We start from the raw sequence: 18032 nt of genomic DNA, 5'->3' as shown, positions 1-18032 counted from the left end.
CTTTTGTTCAGGTGTGTGGTTAAAGACACACACACCTGTCCTCATCTTCCTCCACTCAGACGACAGAGGAGAGCGGCCCATGATGACATATTTGCCGATAGGACTGTGGTTATCGTAACCACGGCTCCACCTGAGTTCCACTGATGTCTCAGCCACATTCTTCACCAACAAACCTCCAGGAGGTCCCGGGGGTCCTGTTCAACCAGAGACAAGTTTAAACATATGACACAATCTCCACATCGACAAAGTAAAGTAGTAAAGGTTGGTTTACCATAACACACTTCACAAAATGTCAGATGTCTGCCTACTCCTACGTAGATGCCAAATCATTACTTTAACACTAGGAGGCACTGTGCTAACTCCAGACTTCTTACAGCTGTATAGGCTGGGCTACTCCTCACTCCCAGTAAAACCTGTGATCCCTTTTCTCCTTTACAAATCCACCTCCTATTATATTTTTTTGCTTTTGTGTGACTGCCTATCTTATCGTTGTTCTGTGATTATTCTTGTCCAGCAGCTTTCCAAACCTTTGAGTTGCCTATAATAAACACAAACTCTGAAGTCCCAAACACTTAAGTGCATAGAATAAAGTGCTGTCTTTGAAAAACATGAGTGTGACAACTACAACTTTATCTTTTTTAAAAACCATGTAAGTGAGTTTAATGACATTTGCTTTCATTAAAACAGAAAGCTATCATATGAGTCTCTTTGCCCTGAAGCTGTCTTCCCATGCAGTGTTAGCTTAAACACTGAACAACCCAAACTAAACATCACACCAGTACATAGACGGGACCCTCACAGGTAATGCTCGGCAATAGTCTGAGTGTGATCTAAAACACATGCTCACAAACATTATAATCTATGTTCAGTTCAATTCAGCTTTATTTATACAAATCACAACAACAGTCACCTCAAAGTGCTTTATATAGCAAAACAAAAACAGGCCTTATTATGTAAATGCAGAGTAGTGAGAGTATGACATCAGAGGACAGCTGGGACATGTTTTACCTCGAACCACCAGCTTAGCTGAGGCTGAGGCGCTGTCCACCACAGTCTGAGCTGTGCACACGTATGTCCCCGCCTGGCTCAGCTGAGCCCTCACAATCAGCAGGTCACCAGTGTTTTCCTTCTGAAAGGATGCACACACACACACACACACACACGCATGCACAGAGAGAGAAAGAGAACAAATGAAATGAGTCAAAATGGAGTTCAGTCATTCTGAGTATAATTGGGGAATCAAGAACCGATTCTTGAAGAAAACTGGTTCCCAGTAGTCCAATTCCCACTTATGAGTTCTGGTCAGCTGATTTCAGTTCGGGTGTCAGAGGAGAAAAACAGTGACGCAGTCCAGAGCGTGGACATGGACATTTATTTTTATTGTGCAAACGTGGAAAAGCATCCAGGACCGAAATAACTGCATATGCTGATAACACAACTTCAGTTCTTTGCAAGCATCTGCACAGACCAAGAACCCAGAGTGAAAGCTGAGTGAAAGCGACCCGATAAGGAATCGACTGGATAAGTGATATCGATACTGGAGGTTTAATACAAAGAACATAATTATTATGAGGAAAATATGCTATTTGTTCAGTGCTCGGGTCATGTGCATTCAAAAGCTTCAATGAAACTGGAACTTAAACATGCTAAACAACAGCTAGGTATGCAGCATATCCTTAGCCCTGACAATAGCTAGCCAAGACACTGCAGCCAGTTTTAAGCTAGACCTTTATAGCAACATCTTATTACATCAACGTTCATGAAACAGTTAAATATAAGGAGCAGGGACGTGAAATAGACATTAATCTCATTTAAAAGCATATAACTTCCTGGCCTGTGCTCAGATACTGTGAATTATGCCACCGTTATATTCATTAATGAATTAAAATAAACTAGATTGCCTATAGCAGGTCAGTTTCTTTCAGGGTATAGGAATTTTGGTTTCTTTACAAAATAAATTCAGGTGAAACTACATTTTCATGGAGCAGCAGTTTTCTGTCACACTTGTTTCAGACAAGCTGCCGAGCTGTGAACCAAAGACTGAACAGACTGGGTCACTGCACATCTGTGTGATGGAAATACCTATTTATTGATTATATCACATATGTCTTTATTGCACACGGTCGTGAGACAGTTGGAGACATCCGGGCACCGTGTATCGGGTTAAACAGATGGTGGAGCCTTTTGTTCTTGGCGCCTTGGGGCGGACCAGCGTAGCAGCGCCCTGCTGAAGGCCCACTCTCTCTCATCCACACGAGAATAAAAGTGTCAATTACAGCTGACCGTGTCTTTTTTATTATGATTATCCACAAATAATTCAAAGCTCAAACTAACATTCACTGCATCCCTCTAACAAGAATAGATCTGTGTGTGTAACCTATTTATTTAGACTTTATCCCACATACAAATACTGAAGCTACATGCAATGTTTGCTAGCATTTAATTGGAGAAACAAGTGGATCTCTTTCTTTTATCTGGATTCATTTACCCTAACATGTGTGCCCGCCTACTGACCAATCAATTCTCAGAAATAGCATCACCTGGAAAATCTCTCAGCAGGAAGGTTTAATAGGTTTTTCAGTTGCATCTAAAGTCTTTGTGTTTCCATGATAAGCAAGCGAGTGTGAGATCCTGCATTCAAGGTGGAAGGCCAAAGCGGGCCAGCAGAGAGGCGAGTGTGAGAGCCTGAGACCAGGCTGGAAGGCTGGCATAGATCAGGAGGGAGGCAAGTATGAGAGTCTGCAGAAAGGCTAGAGAGAGAGGAGGGCCTGCGAGAAGGTTGTAGGGCCTCTGGAGACCAGGATGGTGAATGGACAGCATAAAGAGATGGAGGCTGATGCAGCTCAGAGGATGAAGCACTTGTTAACAGGAGCACAAATGTGACTTAAAACAGAAGAGACTTTGATAACATTATCTTGAATGCCAGCTTTATGTTGACTTACCCTGACTTTAAGACTTGAGTGTCTTAGGAACAGGAAAAGCAGAAACCATACGTAGAAAAAGAGAAAACACAGAAACAGGATGGACTGCTGGCCAGCGGTCCATTTGTGGAAAAGAGGAGCTGAAAACACCAAAGGCACACATTTCCTACCTATATATTTCTTTAGTGATGAGCTTTGAAATGTGGCCATGGAACATTATGAACAGAAATAGAAGCTTGCAGGTTCTAACTGAAAGCCTATCCTAAATTGGATCTTTGCCAAGGGGAGGATATAGCCCTCAAAAAATGTCACTCAAGCAATCTGAGTATGTACTACTGGAAAAGGGGCTACAAGGGATCACTAAGGGTTTTCTCTTAGGCAGCAGTTGTCCTTCTCTCCTGGACCACCTGGAGCTTTCTTTTGGTGCCCTCCCAGCTGGGATAACTACATTTACTCAGAGCCTCCTTGATGTGATATTCTTCTGCTTCACTGGGCGCTGCATCTGATGACACCCAGTTTGTGCTTCTGTGGATGTGTCAAGCTGATCCATACGCACTGGTTTACAGTACATCATCAATGTCCCCCATTACTGAAGGAAAACTCACCGTCTGCATATGACTGATCGTGAAATTGACCTCCCAGCCCATTGTTCGTCAGTGGGCTGGTTTCAGTCATTATGCAAATGTCCTGTTTATAAGGTTGGAAACCTGCAGTCAGCTGAGACTGAAGAAGTCACCTGGATGAGTGAAAACGCTACGCCCTGATGAACAGAATCAACTCTTTGTTACATGGATGACTGAGCATGCATCAAGATGGAAAGCACATCACTGCAATTAAAATTTTGAAATGACCTCTTAACTATTACTAACTCAGGGAAATCTCCTGTTTTAGTACTTTTAGACCTCGGTTCTGCTTTTGATATCATATATTATGGTGTCCTTATCTCCTGGCTGTAGGACTTAGTGGGCATCAGAGGGACTGCACTGGAATGGTTTAAATCTGATTTTACCAATCGCCTTTGGCTCTGCTTTTAAAGCTCTCCTCACTGAGGACAGGTAGCTAACAGGTGACCAGTTTGTCACACAACCAATCACACTCATGGGAAATTTAGACTCACCAATTACCTAACTACTAATGGCATGTCTTCAGACTGTGGGAAGAAGCTAGCTACCAAAAGGAGGACCTACACAAACACGGGAAGAACATGCGAACTCCAGCCAGATGGTGGCTTTGAACCTAGGACCTTCATTCTGTGAGGTAACAGTGCTACTCGCCATGGCACAGTGCTGAGCACCAATAAAAACTCAAAACTGAAATTGGTGCTGCTATTTCCTGTGCTGTTTAAGTTCAACTCAATTCAATTCAGTTTTATTTATACAGCGCCAAGTCACAACAGCAGTCGCCTCAAGGCGCTTTATATTGTACAGTAGATCGTACAATAATACATACAGAGAAAAACCCAACAATCATATGACCCCCTATGAGCAAGCACTTTGGTGACAGTGGGAAGGAAAAACTCCCTTTTAACAGGAAGAAACCTCCAGCAGAACCAGGCTCAGGGAGGGGCGGGGCCATCTGCTGTGATTGGTTGGGGTGAGAGAAGGAAGACAGGATAAAGACATGCTGTGGAAGAGAGACAGAGATTAATAACAGGTATGATTCAGTGCAGAGAGGTTTAACACATAGTGAGTGAAGAAGAAACACCCAGTGCATCATGGGAATCCCCCGGCAGCCTACGTCTATTGCAGCATAACTAAGGGAGGATTCAGGGTCACCTGGTCCAGCCCTAACTATATGCTTTAGCAAAGAGGAAAGTTTGAAGCCTAATCTTAAAAGTAGAGATAGTGTCTTGAAACCTTGATGAAGCTAAAAGTTAAATATCACAGTCTCAAGAGTGAATGATAGAAGTTACCAAATCAGCCACTAGAATTTTCTGCAGGCTTTCAAACCTGCACTGGTATTAATATAGCACTCCATTTAAATACTCAGAGTTCTTTCTACTACAAGTCACATACATCCTAGCATACACACTCATGCTTCAGTATTTTGCTCAGGAATACTTTGACACAGAGACAGGAGGAGCTGGAGATCGATCGACCATCATCCGATTGGTAGGCAAGCTGCAGTATCTTCGCAAGAACCTTCTTTTCAGCACAAACATTATAGGACTCACCCCCTCCACCCGATGGTAAGGCCCAGCAGAGTTCTCCAGGTCCAAAAGGACACCATTTAGAGACCATGTGAAGGTAAGATCCATAGCTGCATCATGGGAGGCATGGCACTGGAGCGTCACATTCTCGCCCTGATTTATGTCGGCATTAGAAGGGGCCAGCGTGATCTTGGTGGCATCTGTGAGGGGGTAAATAGTTCTGATTAGCAAGACCTTGTCCAAATGTCTGAAGATACCAAAATAAAAAATAAACAAGTCTGACAGTTTGGAAAATGTATTCATAGATGTTCTTGTGTACCATTCAAATGCTTAAGGATAAAAGGATGCAAGACATTCTCACAAGGGACGGCCAATCAGGACCTAGCTTTATGGGAGCGATCACACCAGGTCCCAGTATTTCCACACAGTCAGCTTATTTTAGTACCAAGTAAATGAATGGAGGAAACATACAGTTCAAAGCACAGCTCCTACCAACCTCTAGAGCAAGTAATCCAACATGATGGCGCTCCTAAATCCATACAGCAAAAGAAATGTAGCTTTAAAATATGCTGATACAGGTAATCCAGGTAAGCAAATCCCAAAGAGTGGATTCTGTTCATGCATGAAGTCACTTGGATGAGTGATGAAACGTTTATCCCACTTTTTGGGGTAGCTTTAAAATGTTGTGATATGTCTGTGTTATTTGGGCTGGTTATCTGTCAGATCCCAACTGAGAAAAAGCCAAGGTAATGCAATCCAGAGGAAGTGTCTTTTTAGGGTGCGGTTCTTAGAGTTTTGGACCCAATGTTTTGTGTTTGTTATTTCTTTTTAGATTCGGGGATTTTAGATTTCTTGAGCTTTTTTGAGAAGCCTTTGTTTGTCTCATGTTGCTAATTATTGTGTATGTGAGTTTTCTTCCTCGCCTTTTTCTCTGCCTGCCTGCCTGTGTCTGCATTTGAAAGTTAGTGGCCATCCAGGTCTTTATGTCTTTAAGACATTCCTGCAGTTTAACTAATTGGTGTGTGTTACCTGACTTCATGGACAGATAGAGCTGGGTGTCATCAGCATAGCAGTGAAAACGTATTTTATTTTTATTTAACCTTTATTTAACCAGGAAGATCCCATTGAGATTAAAACCTCTTTTTCAAAGGAGACCTGGCCAAGATAGGCAGCAACAAGTGTCTCACAGTACAGAAATTACTCCATTAAACACAGGCAGCAACAACACACATGGAAAAATAAATGAAAAAAATAAATAAATAAATAAAATAAAATAAAATTCAATAAAATTCAATAACATTCAAATAAAAATTAAAAATCAGTTAAAATGACAATCAATCTAATTGAAACAGTTGCATGTTATGGACTTGGGCTCAAGGATTCGTAGTTCAGATTTAAAAGCACTTAATGAAATGAATTCAGTCATTTTCCATTCGTTCTGCAGTTTGTTCCAAGCCGAGGGTGCTAAATGGACAAAAGCTCTTTTACCAAATTCAGTTCGGGCAAATGGAACAGAAAGCAACAAGTAACCATGCGGACGACGAGAATATCGACCAGCATGTTTCACTGCAAGCAGAGAACATATATAAGAAGGCTGCAACCCAAGTATTGCCTTATATATAAAACTGTATAGGTGGAAGTTCCTCTGACTTAGCAAAGCAGGCCATCCTACCTGAGAGTATAACTCACAGTGGGGAGTCTGAGATTTACAGTTAGTGATGAACCTCAGTGAAGCACGATACACAGTATAAACCATTCGAAGACACTGAGCAGAAGCATTCATATATAGAATATCTCCATAATCCAGCACAGGCAAAAATGTTGCAGCAACTAGCCGCTTCTTTGTATTAACACACAACTTATTTTGAAAATAAAATCGCAGTTTTAACTTCAGATTTTTCACAAGATTCTCTACATGTGGTTTGAAGGTGAGCGATTCATCAATCAAGATTCCCAGATATTTATACGTGTGAACCATTGTTTGGGCCCAATTCCTTGATTTAGAAAACAACATGAGCTTTTGTCTGCATTGAGAACAAGTTTAAGCTGAAGTGATGAGTGCTGGACAGCAAAAAAGGCTTTCTGCAAGGAGTCAATGGCTTGGACAAGAGTTGAACCACAGCTGTAAATAACTGTGTCATCAGCATAGAAGTGCAAGTTTGCATCTGGCACATTTAGACCAAGATTGTTTATGTAAATGATAAATAGAAGGGGACCTAATACAGAATCCTGTGGCACTGTAACAAAGTCAGAACATAGACCGTCAGATTTAATGCACTGAGACCTATTACTGAGGTAATTTGAGAACCATGCCACTGCTCTCTCAGAGAGTCCTGACTGGAAGAGTCTAAGTTTTAAAATACAATAATCAACAGTGTCAAATGCTTTTGATAAATCAATACAAAGGGATGCACAGTGTTGTTTCTTATCAAGTGCTCCTTTAACTGCTCACACAAGAGCTTTAAGAACTTTGGTCAGCACAGATAGATTACATATTGGTCTGTAATTAGTTAACGCTGCTGGGTCGCCCCCTTTAAATAGAGGAACAACAAAAGCTGACTTCCATACTGAGGGAATTACATTCATATCCAGTGTGAGGTTGAAAAGTGTTGTGAGATGCCACAAAATCAGCTGCCAGTTTCACAAAGTAAGAATCTATTAAATCTGGTCCTGAAGATTTTCAATGATCTAATACTTTAAGAGCTTCGTTGTTAGGTTTATATTGTTGGATTGTCATTTATGCTTAGAAACATACACTCATATATGCTTAGAGTTATATAATCTATTGCATATTGATAGGAGGTCTGATCCTTAGTAGTCCGCAAAGGCTCTGTGTGCCTTCCAGAGTGTTCTGGCATATACACACACATCCTAAGGTCATGAGAGAGGTCGTACCTTCTCTTACTGATTTATGGTATAGGAGGACACCTACTCTGTATCTGGTTAAGTATAAGAGCCTTTTGTTTAGGTGGACCGCTGGACTCCTGGCACCAGCTTTGGGGAGTCTTCACAGGGTCACATCTTGACCCCACACACACACACACACACACACACACACACACACACCTACACATATGCACAGACGGTACTCTTTGTTCGCATGTATGCCTGTGTAAGACGTCATATGTTAATGAACCTATACATATTCATGTAACCTCAATAAAGAGCGGTGCTACGGGGGAGCTAACTGAGAGCGACTGGGGTTCGAGCGTCAGGAAGAGCGCTCATCGCGGTTCTCTCCCTCGTGCACGAGATTACTCAAACAGTTCAGCCTGGTGTCCAATGCTTTTGCTGTTGTAGTAGAATTGTCTTGGCGTTCCAGCAATAGGTCTGTGCTAGCAAACCTATCATTCATGGACTTCCTGTACAGAGAAAGGAACAAAGTTAAATGGCTGACCAGCGTACACCGGAAGGTTTGTGCAGGATTTTACAGAGACTGGGTTCAGAGAGTCAAACAAAGAGTCAGAAGATATAAAGTGCTTGTTAAAGCAATGCATAATCTCCTTCCTATCATAAACAGGAACAGAATCTTTAAAAACATAAGTGGGTAGAGCATGGGAGCTTTTACTAACTGAAAGAGACTTAATAATGATTTTCCAGAACTTCTGCGGATTATTTAGGTTCTCAGTGGTGACAGACAGATAATATTCTGATTTAGCTTTCTTAATAGAGGAAGTACATTTGTTTCTTAGTTGTCTGAAAAGAAGCCAATCAGTGGGAGAGCCTGTTTTCCTAGCTTTGGCCCAAGCCAGGTTACGCTCATGAATGATATCTGCCAGCTCTGAGGAGAACCAGGCGTTTTCACGACCTTTTATCCTACATCTCCTTAATGGAGCATGTTCGTTCACAATTTGCATAAACCCATCCCTAAAGAATGCCCACGCTAGTTCTACATCAGGGATCAATCCTATTTTCTTCCAGTCATAGTTTGACAAATCCTGATAAAATGCTTGTTCATTAAAATGTTTAAGAGTTATTTTAAAAATAATACCATGTTGTGACTTGGGCACCTTAGTATTTCTAATAGCAGCAACAACACAGTGGTCACTTAAGTCGTTACAAAAAACACCCAAGGATGAAAATTTATGAGGAACATTTGTCAAAATCAAGTCAATTAAGGTAGACGTTTCGGGGCTTCTGGTAGTAGCAGAGGTCCCAATAAATAGGCCACTTTCCAATAATTTACAGAATAGTTTAAAATACTCTTAAAAAGCTTGTTGGAGAAAACTAAAATCCATTTAAAATCGTGAAAAACAAAAAAAATACCTCACAAATTCAAAGCAGACATTCAACAGGGAGACATGCTGCTGCCATCTTGGTGCCTTCTGATGATACTGCCCAGGGCATCAGTTCTGTTTATAATGTAAACAGAATTGGTCCTAGCACTGAACCCTGTGGAACTCCATAATTAACCTCAGCGTGTGAAGAGGACTCTCCATTTACATGAACAAACTGGATCTATTAGATTAATGGGACTAAGACTGTTTCTGTGCTGTGATGAGCTCTGAAGCCTGACTGAATCTCTTCAAATAAAACATTCCTCAGCAGATGTTTAGCTAGCTGCTTGACAACTAGTCTTTCAAGGATTTTTGAGATAAATAAAAGAATGCAGATTGGCCTACAATTAGCTAAGACACTGGGCCAAGTGATGACTTTTTAAGTAATAGTTTAATTACTTCCACCTTAAAGGCCTGTGTTACGTTGCCCATTAATAGAGATAAATCATATTTAAGATTGATGCATTAATCAATTAAGGACTTTGTTGAGCAGTGTTGTAGACTCGTTGATGGTTTGGAGGAAGTGATTTCCTTCAGTAAGATCAAACAGAGAAAGAGTGAATAAATATCAATAGTAGCTGTAGGTAATGAGACATCTATGAGCTGTATTTTTTCTTTAATGCTTTAAATTTTATTTGTGAAGAAATTCATACAGTCATTGCTAGTTAAGGTTAAAGAAAGAGCACTGCTGGGCCAAACCTGACTGTCAGCCTGGCTGCAGTGCTGAAAGTAACCTGGGCTTGTTCTTGTTTTCTTCAGTCAGTGGTGCAACATGTCCTGGCCTTACAGAGGGCGTTTTTTTAATAGAGAAACAAACTCGTTTTTTCCAGGATAAATGAAGAACTTCTAAATAAATGAGACACCATTTCCTCTCCAGCTTATCTGGAGGGGTAATGTTGGGTTTGATTATTATTTGGGATTAATATAATTAAAAGTCTTTTACTGATTGAATAATTATGTAGAAACCTGCAGAAATATCAGTAAAAATGTAAGAATGTGTGGGGCAGATGTAGACACGATAACTGGTGCCTGACATCGCTCACCTCGGTGCCAGCAAAACCAGCAGCTTCTCCCCACCAGATTTAACCAGTTAGATAGACAGATGCACATTCTCATGTAAAACTCTGTGAAGTGCCAGGGGGTCACTCTCTTTTGGGAAGACTGATTGTTTTACAGCCTGTGGTTTTCTAAACAGACCAGTTCAATGTACATGATACTTTTTAATTATTCAATGCTTTAATAAATAGTAATCAAAAGGAGAAGTGTTTTACTGGTGATTCGTCAGGGTGGATAAACAAACATGTTAACAGCTATCTGCCTTAAGGTGTGCATTTGAGGTCACCAGGTCAAATAATTCTGATTGGAGGCTTTCTTTTTCGGAGGAGCCACAGTACTGAACACAAGATAATCAACCACTGTGGGACTAGAGGACTCATATCCTTTCATTACAGTGACACTGGTGTTCCAGCAGTCTCCAGTTTACGGACACTTTTTTGAATTGGTGGGTTAATCTGTGGCTGCTCCAGTCTCCATGCCAAAACTAAGTTTGATTAAGACAGAGAACCCTGAGTTACTCCTTTTGCATTCATCAGAGTGTGAATGTTATATATTGTCTCATTCTTGCTTGATACAGTCGAAAGTTCAGGACCACTTAGTTCTATTAATTTACGAGAATGCGCTTCATATTTTGACGCTTAGACACTCAAACATAACAACATTTCAATGAAATAATAAAAAACAATTCATGGACGTGTAGTGTTGTCAGAAGAGAACACAAGCAATCCAAAGTGCACAGTTAAGCTTATCTCGACTTTGAGATGATTATAGCGACTAGCAATAGGAACAAAGGTTTCAGCTCACTGACATGTGGCATGAGGTTGTTTGTTACTTATGGCTGAGTTGTTTGAGTTGTGTACCTCTCACAGACAGGTGTCCAGTGCTGTTGGCTTTGCCCAGGTAGTTTTCAGCAAAGCAGGTGTACTTTCCTTCATCTGCTCTGCTGATGTTATAAATCCACAAGATGCCATCTGGAGTTACTGTGATTCTGAGAAAAGACACAGTACAATATAACCCTTAATGTAATCTAATACATTGTAAAATGTAAACATAATCACCGTTCATACATTATTGACAGAACCTGAACATTATATCGCTCATACAAGTAGTGTATGTGTTTGTACATGGAAAACTTAACTTATTCCAAGTTGTCTACGGAGCTTAGAAAGAAAGAAAGAAAGAAAGAAAGAAAGAAAGAAAGAAAGAAAGAAAGAAAGACAGCGACTGGACTTCTTAAAGGTTCGTGAAGACATTTCTTTTCTCGTCTAAGAGGTGTGTTCAGTTCTAAAACCAAATGTTTAAGAGTCCTAGGTATTTAAACTCTAGAGGGGTTGACCCTTTAGTCGATACTATTTATCATTTACCTCATCACATGAGCCAAGGTGTCATTTCCACCAGAGGTTTCAGTTGAAACCACTGTGAGCCCTTCTCCCACCGTACCATGTGACCTACTTAAGTCACCTCACACAACAGTCGGTACGAGACTTACCAGTCTTTTAATCTGACTGTTAAAATTGATGCCCAGTGCCAGTAAATGACTCCGTCCTAAATGTTATGCAACTATCTCCCACCAGATGGAGCACTGTTGTTGAGAACACCATATATGTGTTTATATATGCATGATCTTTTTAACACTAATAGAGTGAGACTGTATATAAAAGTTAGCACGCTGTCCCAAATGTAGCTAAATCCAGTGGAGTGGTTTTGGTTGAAACTAGATTAAAACCCATTTTTGGTTATTATCTTTAATTATTTTATTTTAAAATATATAATTTTTAAGGAACATTGTTGGTTTTAATGTAGTTTAACCCAAACCACTCCACTGAATTTAGCTAGTAGTTAGCGCGCTGATTGGAGGCCAAAACAGCTAATCAAAATTTTTGCATCCCAGCCTGTGATTGGTTGGGTTTGTGGCACATTTCTAATGGTGCACAGAGAGTTGAGCGTGCACGGAGCAGAGATGGTGAGAGCGACACACTGAGAGCAGGTCTGTAGATGTCTGTGAGCACACAGAGCAGAGATCTGAGCAAGAGCAAATGCTAACAACTGATCGAGATGGACTGTTATTGTGTGTGTATGTGGATAATAGACAAACACTGAAATACATTTCTTAAATCCAGACTGAAGAAGTCAGTTTTATTCGCTCAAATAGGGCTGGGCCATATCATACCGTTCACAGTAATACTGGTATAACGTTAGGCAATGATAAGAAAATGAAATATGGCGATAGAATATGGGTAACACGCGCATGCGCAGTGCCTTTGTTTTCATACGCACATGGCGGATAAAGCATGGTGGCGACGGAGAATGAGAAGGGCAAAAGCAGATCGTTAAATGAAACGGATGAACCAGAACTGGTTTGTAAAAACGCTGCAACTTCAGTGGTGTGGAACTGGTTTAGCTTTCGTCCATCAGATACACACCAAAGCACTATTTTTGGTAGAGCATGCTAGCGGGCCGTCGTTATTACCGTGTTTTTTGGAAAATACGGCACACTTAAAATCAATCCTTTGATTTTTCTGAAAATCGACAGTGCCCCTTATAATCCCGTGCGCCTTATGTACAGTGTTGGGAAGGTTACTTTTAAAATGTATTCCATTACAGAATACTGAATACATGCCCCAAAATGTATTCTGTAACGTATTCCGTTACGTTACTCAATGAGGGTAACGTATTCTGAATACTTTGGATTACTTAATATATTATCATGCTGTTTACAACTACGTGAATGTACTATTGCTGTGATTTATTACTGTTACTGAAGCTCCGCGGCTCCGAACCGTAGTAAAGGGACCTCTGGCTAATACGTCGGGTTCGTGTCGGGCTCGTAGCTGAAAACTAGCTTTACTTTGTTGTCTGGGTCAACTTTGCTAGCGAGAGACAGAGAGAGGCGTTGAAAGGCTGCTCCAACGGAACTTATTTTTTCCGGAGGAAAACACGAACACAGTGTACAGTTGAGTCTTAATAGCTTACTTACAGCTGGGCTCGTCAGGCACTCTTCTTGGCTGCAGTGGTTATTATTATATTTACATGCTTCCAGCTCCCGTTTTTGCTCCGTGACAGCTCGGACTTTTCCTTTCTCTCCCTCCCTCGCTCACAGACACATAACGTGTATGGTAGTCCATTCTCCCTGCAGCACGGACTACACTGCCCATGAGGCTACATTCTTTAGGGCCATGCCTGTAGCATTCTGCCTTTTAGCTTAGCACAACAACAACAACAAAAAAGCGCTCTCTCACCCAGGAAACACGCAGAGAGAGAGAGCGTCACCCTGTAACCATGGCAACCGTAACGCTGCCGCCTGGAACAACAGAGCGTAGCTGTCAAACAAACCCAAACAGTCCTGACCCGCGACAATATGAAACAGGAAAGTACCGCCGTGTAATCCATTTATTTCAACAAAGTAACTGTATTCTGAATACCACCTTTTTAAACGGTAACTGTAACGGAATACAGTTACTCATATTTTGTATTCTAAATACGTAACGGCGGTACATGTATTCCGTTACTCCCCAACACTGCTTATGTATGAACTCTGGTTGTGTTTACTGACCTCCAAACGATTTTATGTGCTACACGGCGCTCGAATGTCAAATGTTTCAGTACGACTTTGCTAAGCTACGAAGCCGCACCGCTTGATGGATTGTGGGGGCATTACGGCTATCGTAGGCAGGAGCCTCGCGGAGTGATACGTACTGTGCTTCAACATAATATTACCGTATTGTGTGTGTATAACCTCTTTTAAGTTTTGTAGATATTATACATGGTTATGCTGAGGATATGTCGGCCAGTTTCCACTGGAAATGCCTTTTGGTTAAACGGTCAGTGAGGAATTTGCATTTGCACTGTTACATTTTTATATTTATACTTAAAAAAAAACAGCTGCCTGTTTCAGTGAAAATACATTGATGGTTTTTTTTTGGCACCAATAAAGTTGTAAAGTATTTTGTCTCACGTCAAATATATCGTTATCGCAAATTTCCAAATATATATCGTGATAAATATTTTTGGCCATACTGCCCTGCCCTACGCTCAAATTAAACTTTTCTTTGCTCAAATTAATTTTCTCCCCAAAATGCAACGTTTGTATTTGCAAAAAATTATTTCCGTGCGCTCAGAATAGAGGCAGAAAAATAACACCATATAATAATATGTAAACATTGGTTTATATGTTAACATTGGTTTATTTTGAGTGTTTTTCTTCTTCATGGGAGGCACATACATTGTTCCATATGCTGAAGTTGAATGCTTTTTGGCAAGTGCTGTTGTGCAATACATATAAACATCAGAGAGCTGATATTTGACCTCACTGAGATGTCGAGTTCTAGTTTTGTACTCGCCAATAAGGAGTACATTCTTTGGGAATTAGATTAGAGTATAATGACCCACGCCTTTTTTCACACCTTGGCTCATGTAATGAGGCACATGATTAAAACAGGTCAACAACACTCTTAAGGGACAACCCCCACTAGGGCTTCAATCCCTGGGACTGGTTTTAGATCTAAAGAAGCGTCTTGGATGAATCCAGTCGGTTTCTTTCCAAGCTCCTTAAACTACTACGACCTGGATGACTGAGAATCTACACAGACTTATTCCAAAGCTTGAGCTCTAGGATTTAAAGTTTGTCTGCTATTATTGTAGCCAAACAACTTTGAATTCACACCATTTTTGAAAGAATGACAAACTTACATATATCATTAGGTGTATAATTGTACACCACTAAAGTGAATTTGAAATCAAACAATCAATACGTAATCTACCGTACTTTTTGGACCATAAGGCGCACCGGATTATAAGGTGGACTGTCGGTGAACGGGTCTGTTTTCATACATAATGTGCACCTGATTATAAGGCGCATTAAGCAAACAAAACAGTCAGATAAGTCAAACTTTATTCAACTCATTCTTCTTGCTTCCTCCACTTCTGTACCATTGATTCATTAATGCTGTATTCTATCACAGCTGCTCTATTCCCATGTTGTTGCAGTATATTAATGACTAACCTGTATTGTGGATGGATTATCTCAGTTGTTCTCCTGACTGAAGTTTGGTCCGTTTACAGCATCCTGCCATGTGATTGCATTTGTCTCTAACCATCGGGAACCCTCACGTTAACTTTTATCGAGTGGAAAAGTGTTAGCGTTCATCCTCCAGCTTCACTGTGTTTATGTTATGCTAACATAGCTGTGTAGCTAGCGATCATGTAGCACATCATTATATACCAGCTAGCCCAACTTCAGTAACCCTACAAACGTCACTGCTGTTTAGTTTTCTGTCTTCATTTATGTTGGAAGTGATAGCAGAGCTGTACGTTTGAATTCTTTCAGAAATCTCTCAGTCAGAACATGCTGTATCATGTTTAGGTGGAAGCTAGCGAGCTAACTTCCTGCTAACTTCTAACTCTGTGAAATGTAATAAATCCTGTTTTCATGGATGCCTGGATGTTAAACTTCATAGTTACACCTGGTAAAGCAGCAACGCTGATCATTTTATTAAAGATGGAAGAATTTAGACAGTTTTTCACTCTCAGTAATGCCGCAGTGTTCGTTTGACTCTGGGACCTGAAGCAGACAGAGTCTGGGACCCAGATCACTCCGCGAGGCTCCTGACTACGGTAGCTGTAATGCTCCAACAATCCATCAAGCGGTGCGGCTTCGTAGCTTAGCAAAGTCATACTAAAACATTTTTGACAGATTTTTGAGCGCCGTGTACGACATGAAATCAGTTTGAGGTCAGTAAGCACAACCAGAATTCATACATAAGGTGCGCTGTCGATTTTTGAGAAAATTAAAGGATTTTATATATATAATCCTTATAATGTGGAAAATACGATAAGTGCACACTTTAAATTTGAATTCAAGGTATTTAACAAAGGTACTATATTAATTGTTATGTTATTACAGCCAATTTTGTATATTGTCTACCATCTCCAAAAACTTAAAATTAACAAAACTGTCTCTGTCTATATATTGTTTTTTAAGTATAGGTTATATATACTTGGCTACTCTGACTGGTATGATAGACTCCTTTACTTGCAACAACATCTCTCTGGACCTCGTGTTGAAAGTTCCATTAAAAATAATAATATACAAATCAATGAGTTCAGTGCTTGGAACAACAGATATTTTATCTGTGTCATTTATCATAGAATAACATGGGAACAGGCCTCAGCTAGCTGTGAAACTGCTTTCAGTTGTTCTTGTACTATTCATGGAATAGAAGCTTACAAAAATGAAAGACAAAGCAGCCAATGTTCTTTTGCAGGATCTGTGTGCATCACACTTTGGCCTGAGATACCACATGAGGGTGCACAAAAAAATCAGTGCTAGGATCGACTTTACTGACCATGGTAGTTGACCATACATGCTGTTTACACTGTAGTATGAACTGTAACACAGGCTTAGCTAGGGGAATACCTGCTGCTGTTGGTGAGCAACTCTGTTCCACGACTCCAGAACAGACTGGGCTTCGGGGCAGCTCGAGGGCGACAATCAATCATCACCTGTCCCCCTCTAGCTGCTGGAATAAGCTTCCTTACTGGATTCAACCGGAAATCTGGAGCCTGAACTGAAAGGAAGAGACACACAAGGATAGGGGAACAAAAGAGAGTGGTGCATTGCTGTCAATTGTATCTGCTGTTTGTTTTAATCCAAAGAAAAATTAATAGGTTTTTTTTACACGTAATGGCATGCTTTTATTATGTTGTCTGTAGGAATTATCAATACACCTTTTTACAGGTAAAAATAGAATAGACTGAAGTAACAAGAGTCCTATTCCTAGGCCAGTAACTAAAGAAACAGGTATCTATGTCTATCACATAGACATAAGTGAGAATGCTGAGACAGTGACAGTCAGTGAGAAGGACACTTGCTAGGGTCAACCCACAAAAAGTTACTGGACCAGACAATATACCTGGACGTGTGCTCAGAGCCTGTGCCGACCAGCGGACATCTTCAACATCTCCCTGAGCCAAGCTGTTGTGCCACAGTGCTTTAAAAACACCACCATGAGACAAAACTGGACCCACTACAGTTCACATACCACACAAACCGATCAATGGATCTCAGGTTGGACATACAAGATCCATCACACTGAGCACAGGCACTGTGTTCGACCGCAGAGCCCTCCAGAGGATTGTGTGGAGCACATCGTTGGCAGCTCTCTACCCAGTCTACTGGACATTTATACCTCATGCTGCATTCATAAAGCCACTACCATCATATCTGACCCGCATCACCATTCCCTCCAACTTTTTACTTCTCCCCCATCCAGAAGACGACTCTGCAGCATCAGGAGCAGGTCGGCGAGATTGTGCAATAGCTTTTCCCCCAAGCAGTCCGGCTCCATGCTGCCCCCCTCCACACTGGACTCTCTTCTCCACACACACTTCTTTGGACTACATAACACTCTCCTCTCACTGTCCTCTGTGCATCTTCCTTTTGTTTTGCATATTTTAATTTGTATTTTTATTGTGTTGTGGTTTGCAGTGTTTTGTGTTGTTTCACTTTAAATTAGTTTAAAAGGAAAAGGCTGAAAATGTAAATAGTTAAAAGTTGAAATGTAAATAGTTGTTTTTGTATTATATGATTTATTTATTACATTTTATGTGGAGTGAATAAATAAAAGTATA

General features: G+C 40.6%; 1 protein-coding gene across 1 annotated transcript in view; it reads right to left on the bottom strand.

Annotated features, from left to right (window-relative positions):
- cntn2 (contactin 2) overlaps window positions 1–18032 on the bottom strand; it is an 86487-nt gene that overhangs the window by 14923 nt on the left and 53532 nt on the right. The window contains exons 11-15 of the mRNA XM_063474966.1: window positions 16819–16969; window positions 11264–11391; window positions 5095–5270; window positions 1009–1129; window positions 36–194 (exon numbers count right to left, since the gene is read on the bottom strand). Coding sequence (XP_063331036.1) covers window positions 36–194; window positions 1009–1129; window positions 5095–5270; window positions 11264–11391; window positions 16819–16969 — 735 coding nt within the window. The remainder of the gene's footprint in view (window positions 1–35; window positions 195–1008; window positions 1130–5094; window positions 5271–11263; window positions 11392–16818; window positions 16970–18032) is intronic.

This window comes from Pelmatolapia mariae, linkage group LG5, assembly GCF_036321145.2.
Source record: "Pelmatolapia mariae isolate MD_Pm_ZW linkage group LG5, Pm_UMD_F_2, whole genome shotgun sequence".
Classification (NCBI taxonomy): Eukaryota; Metazoa; Chordata; class Actinopteri; order Cichliformes; family Cichlidae; genus Pelmatolapia; species Pelmatolapia mariae.
Note: the sequence above shows the minus strand (reverse complement) of the source record. Positions and strands in the feature narration are given on the sequence as shown.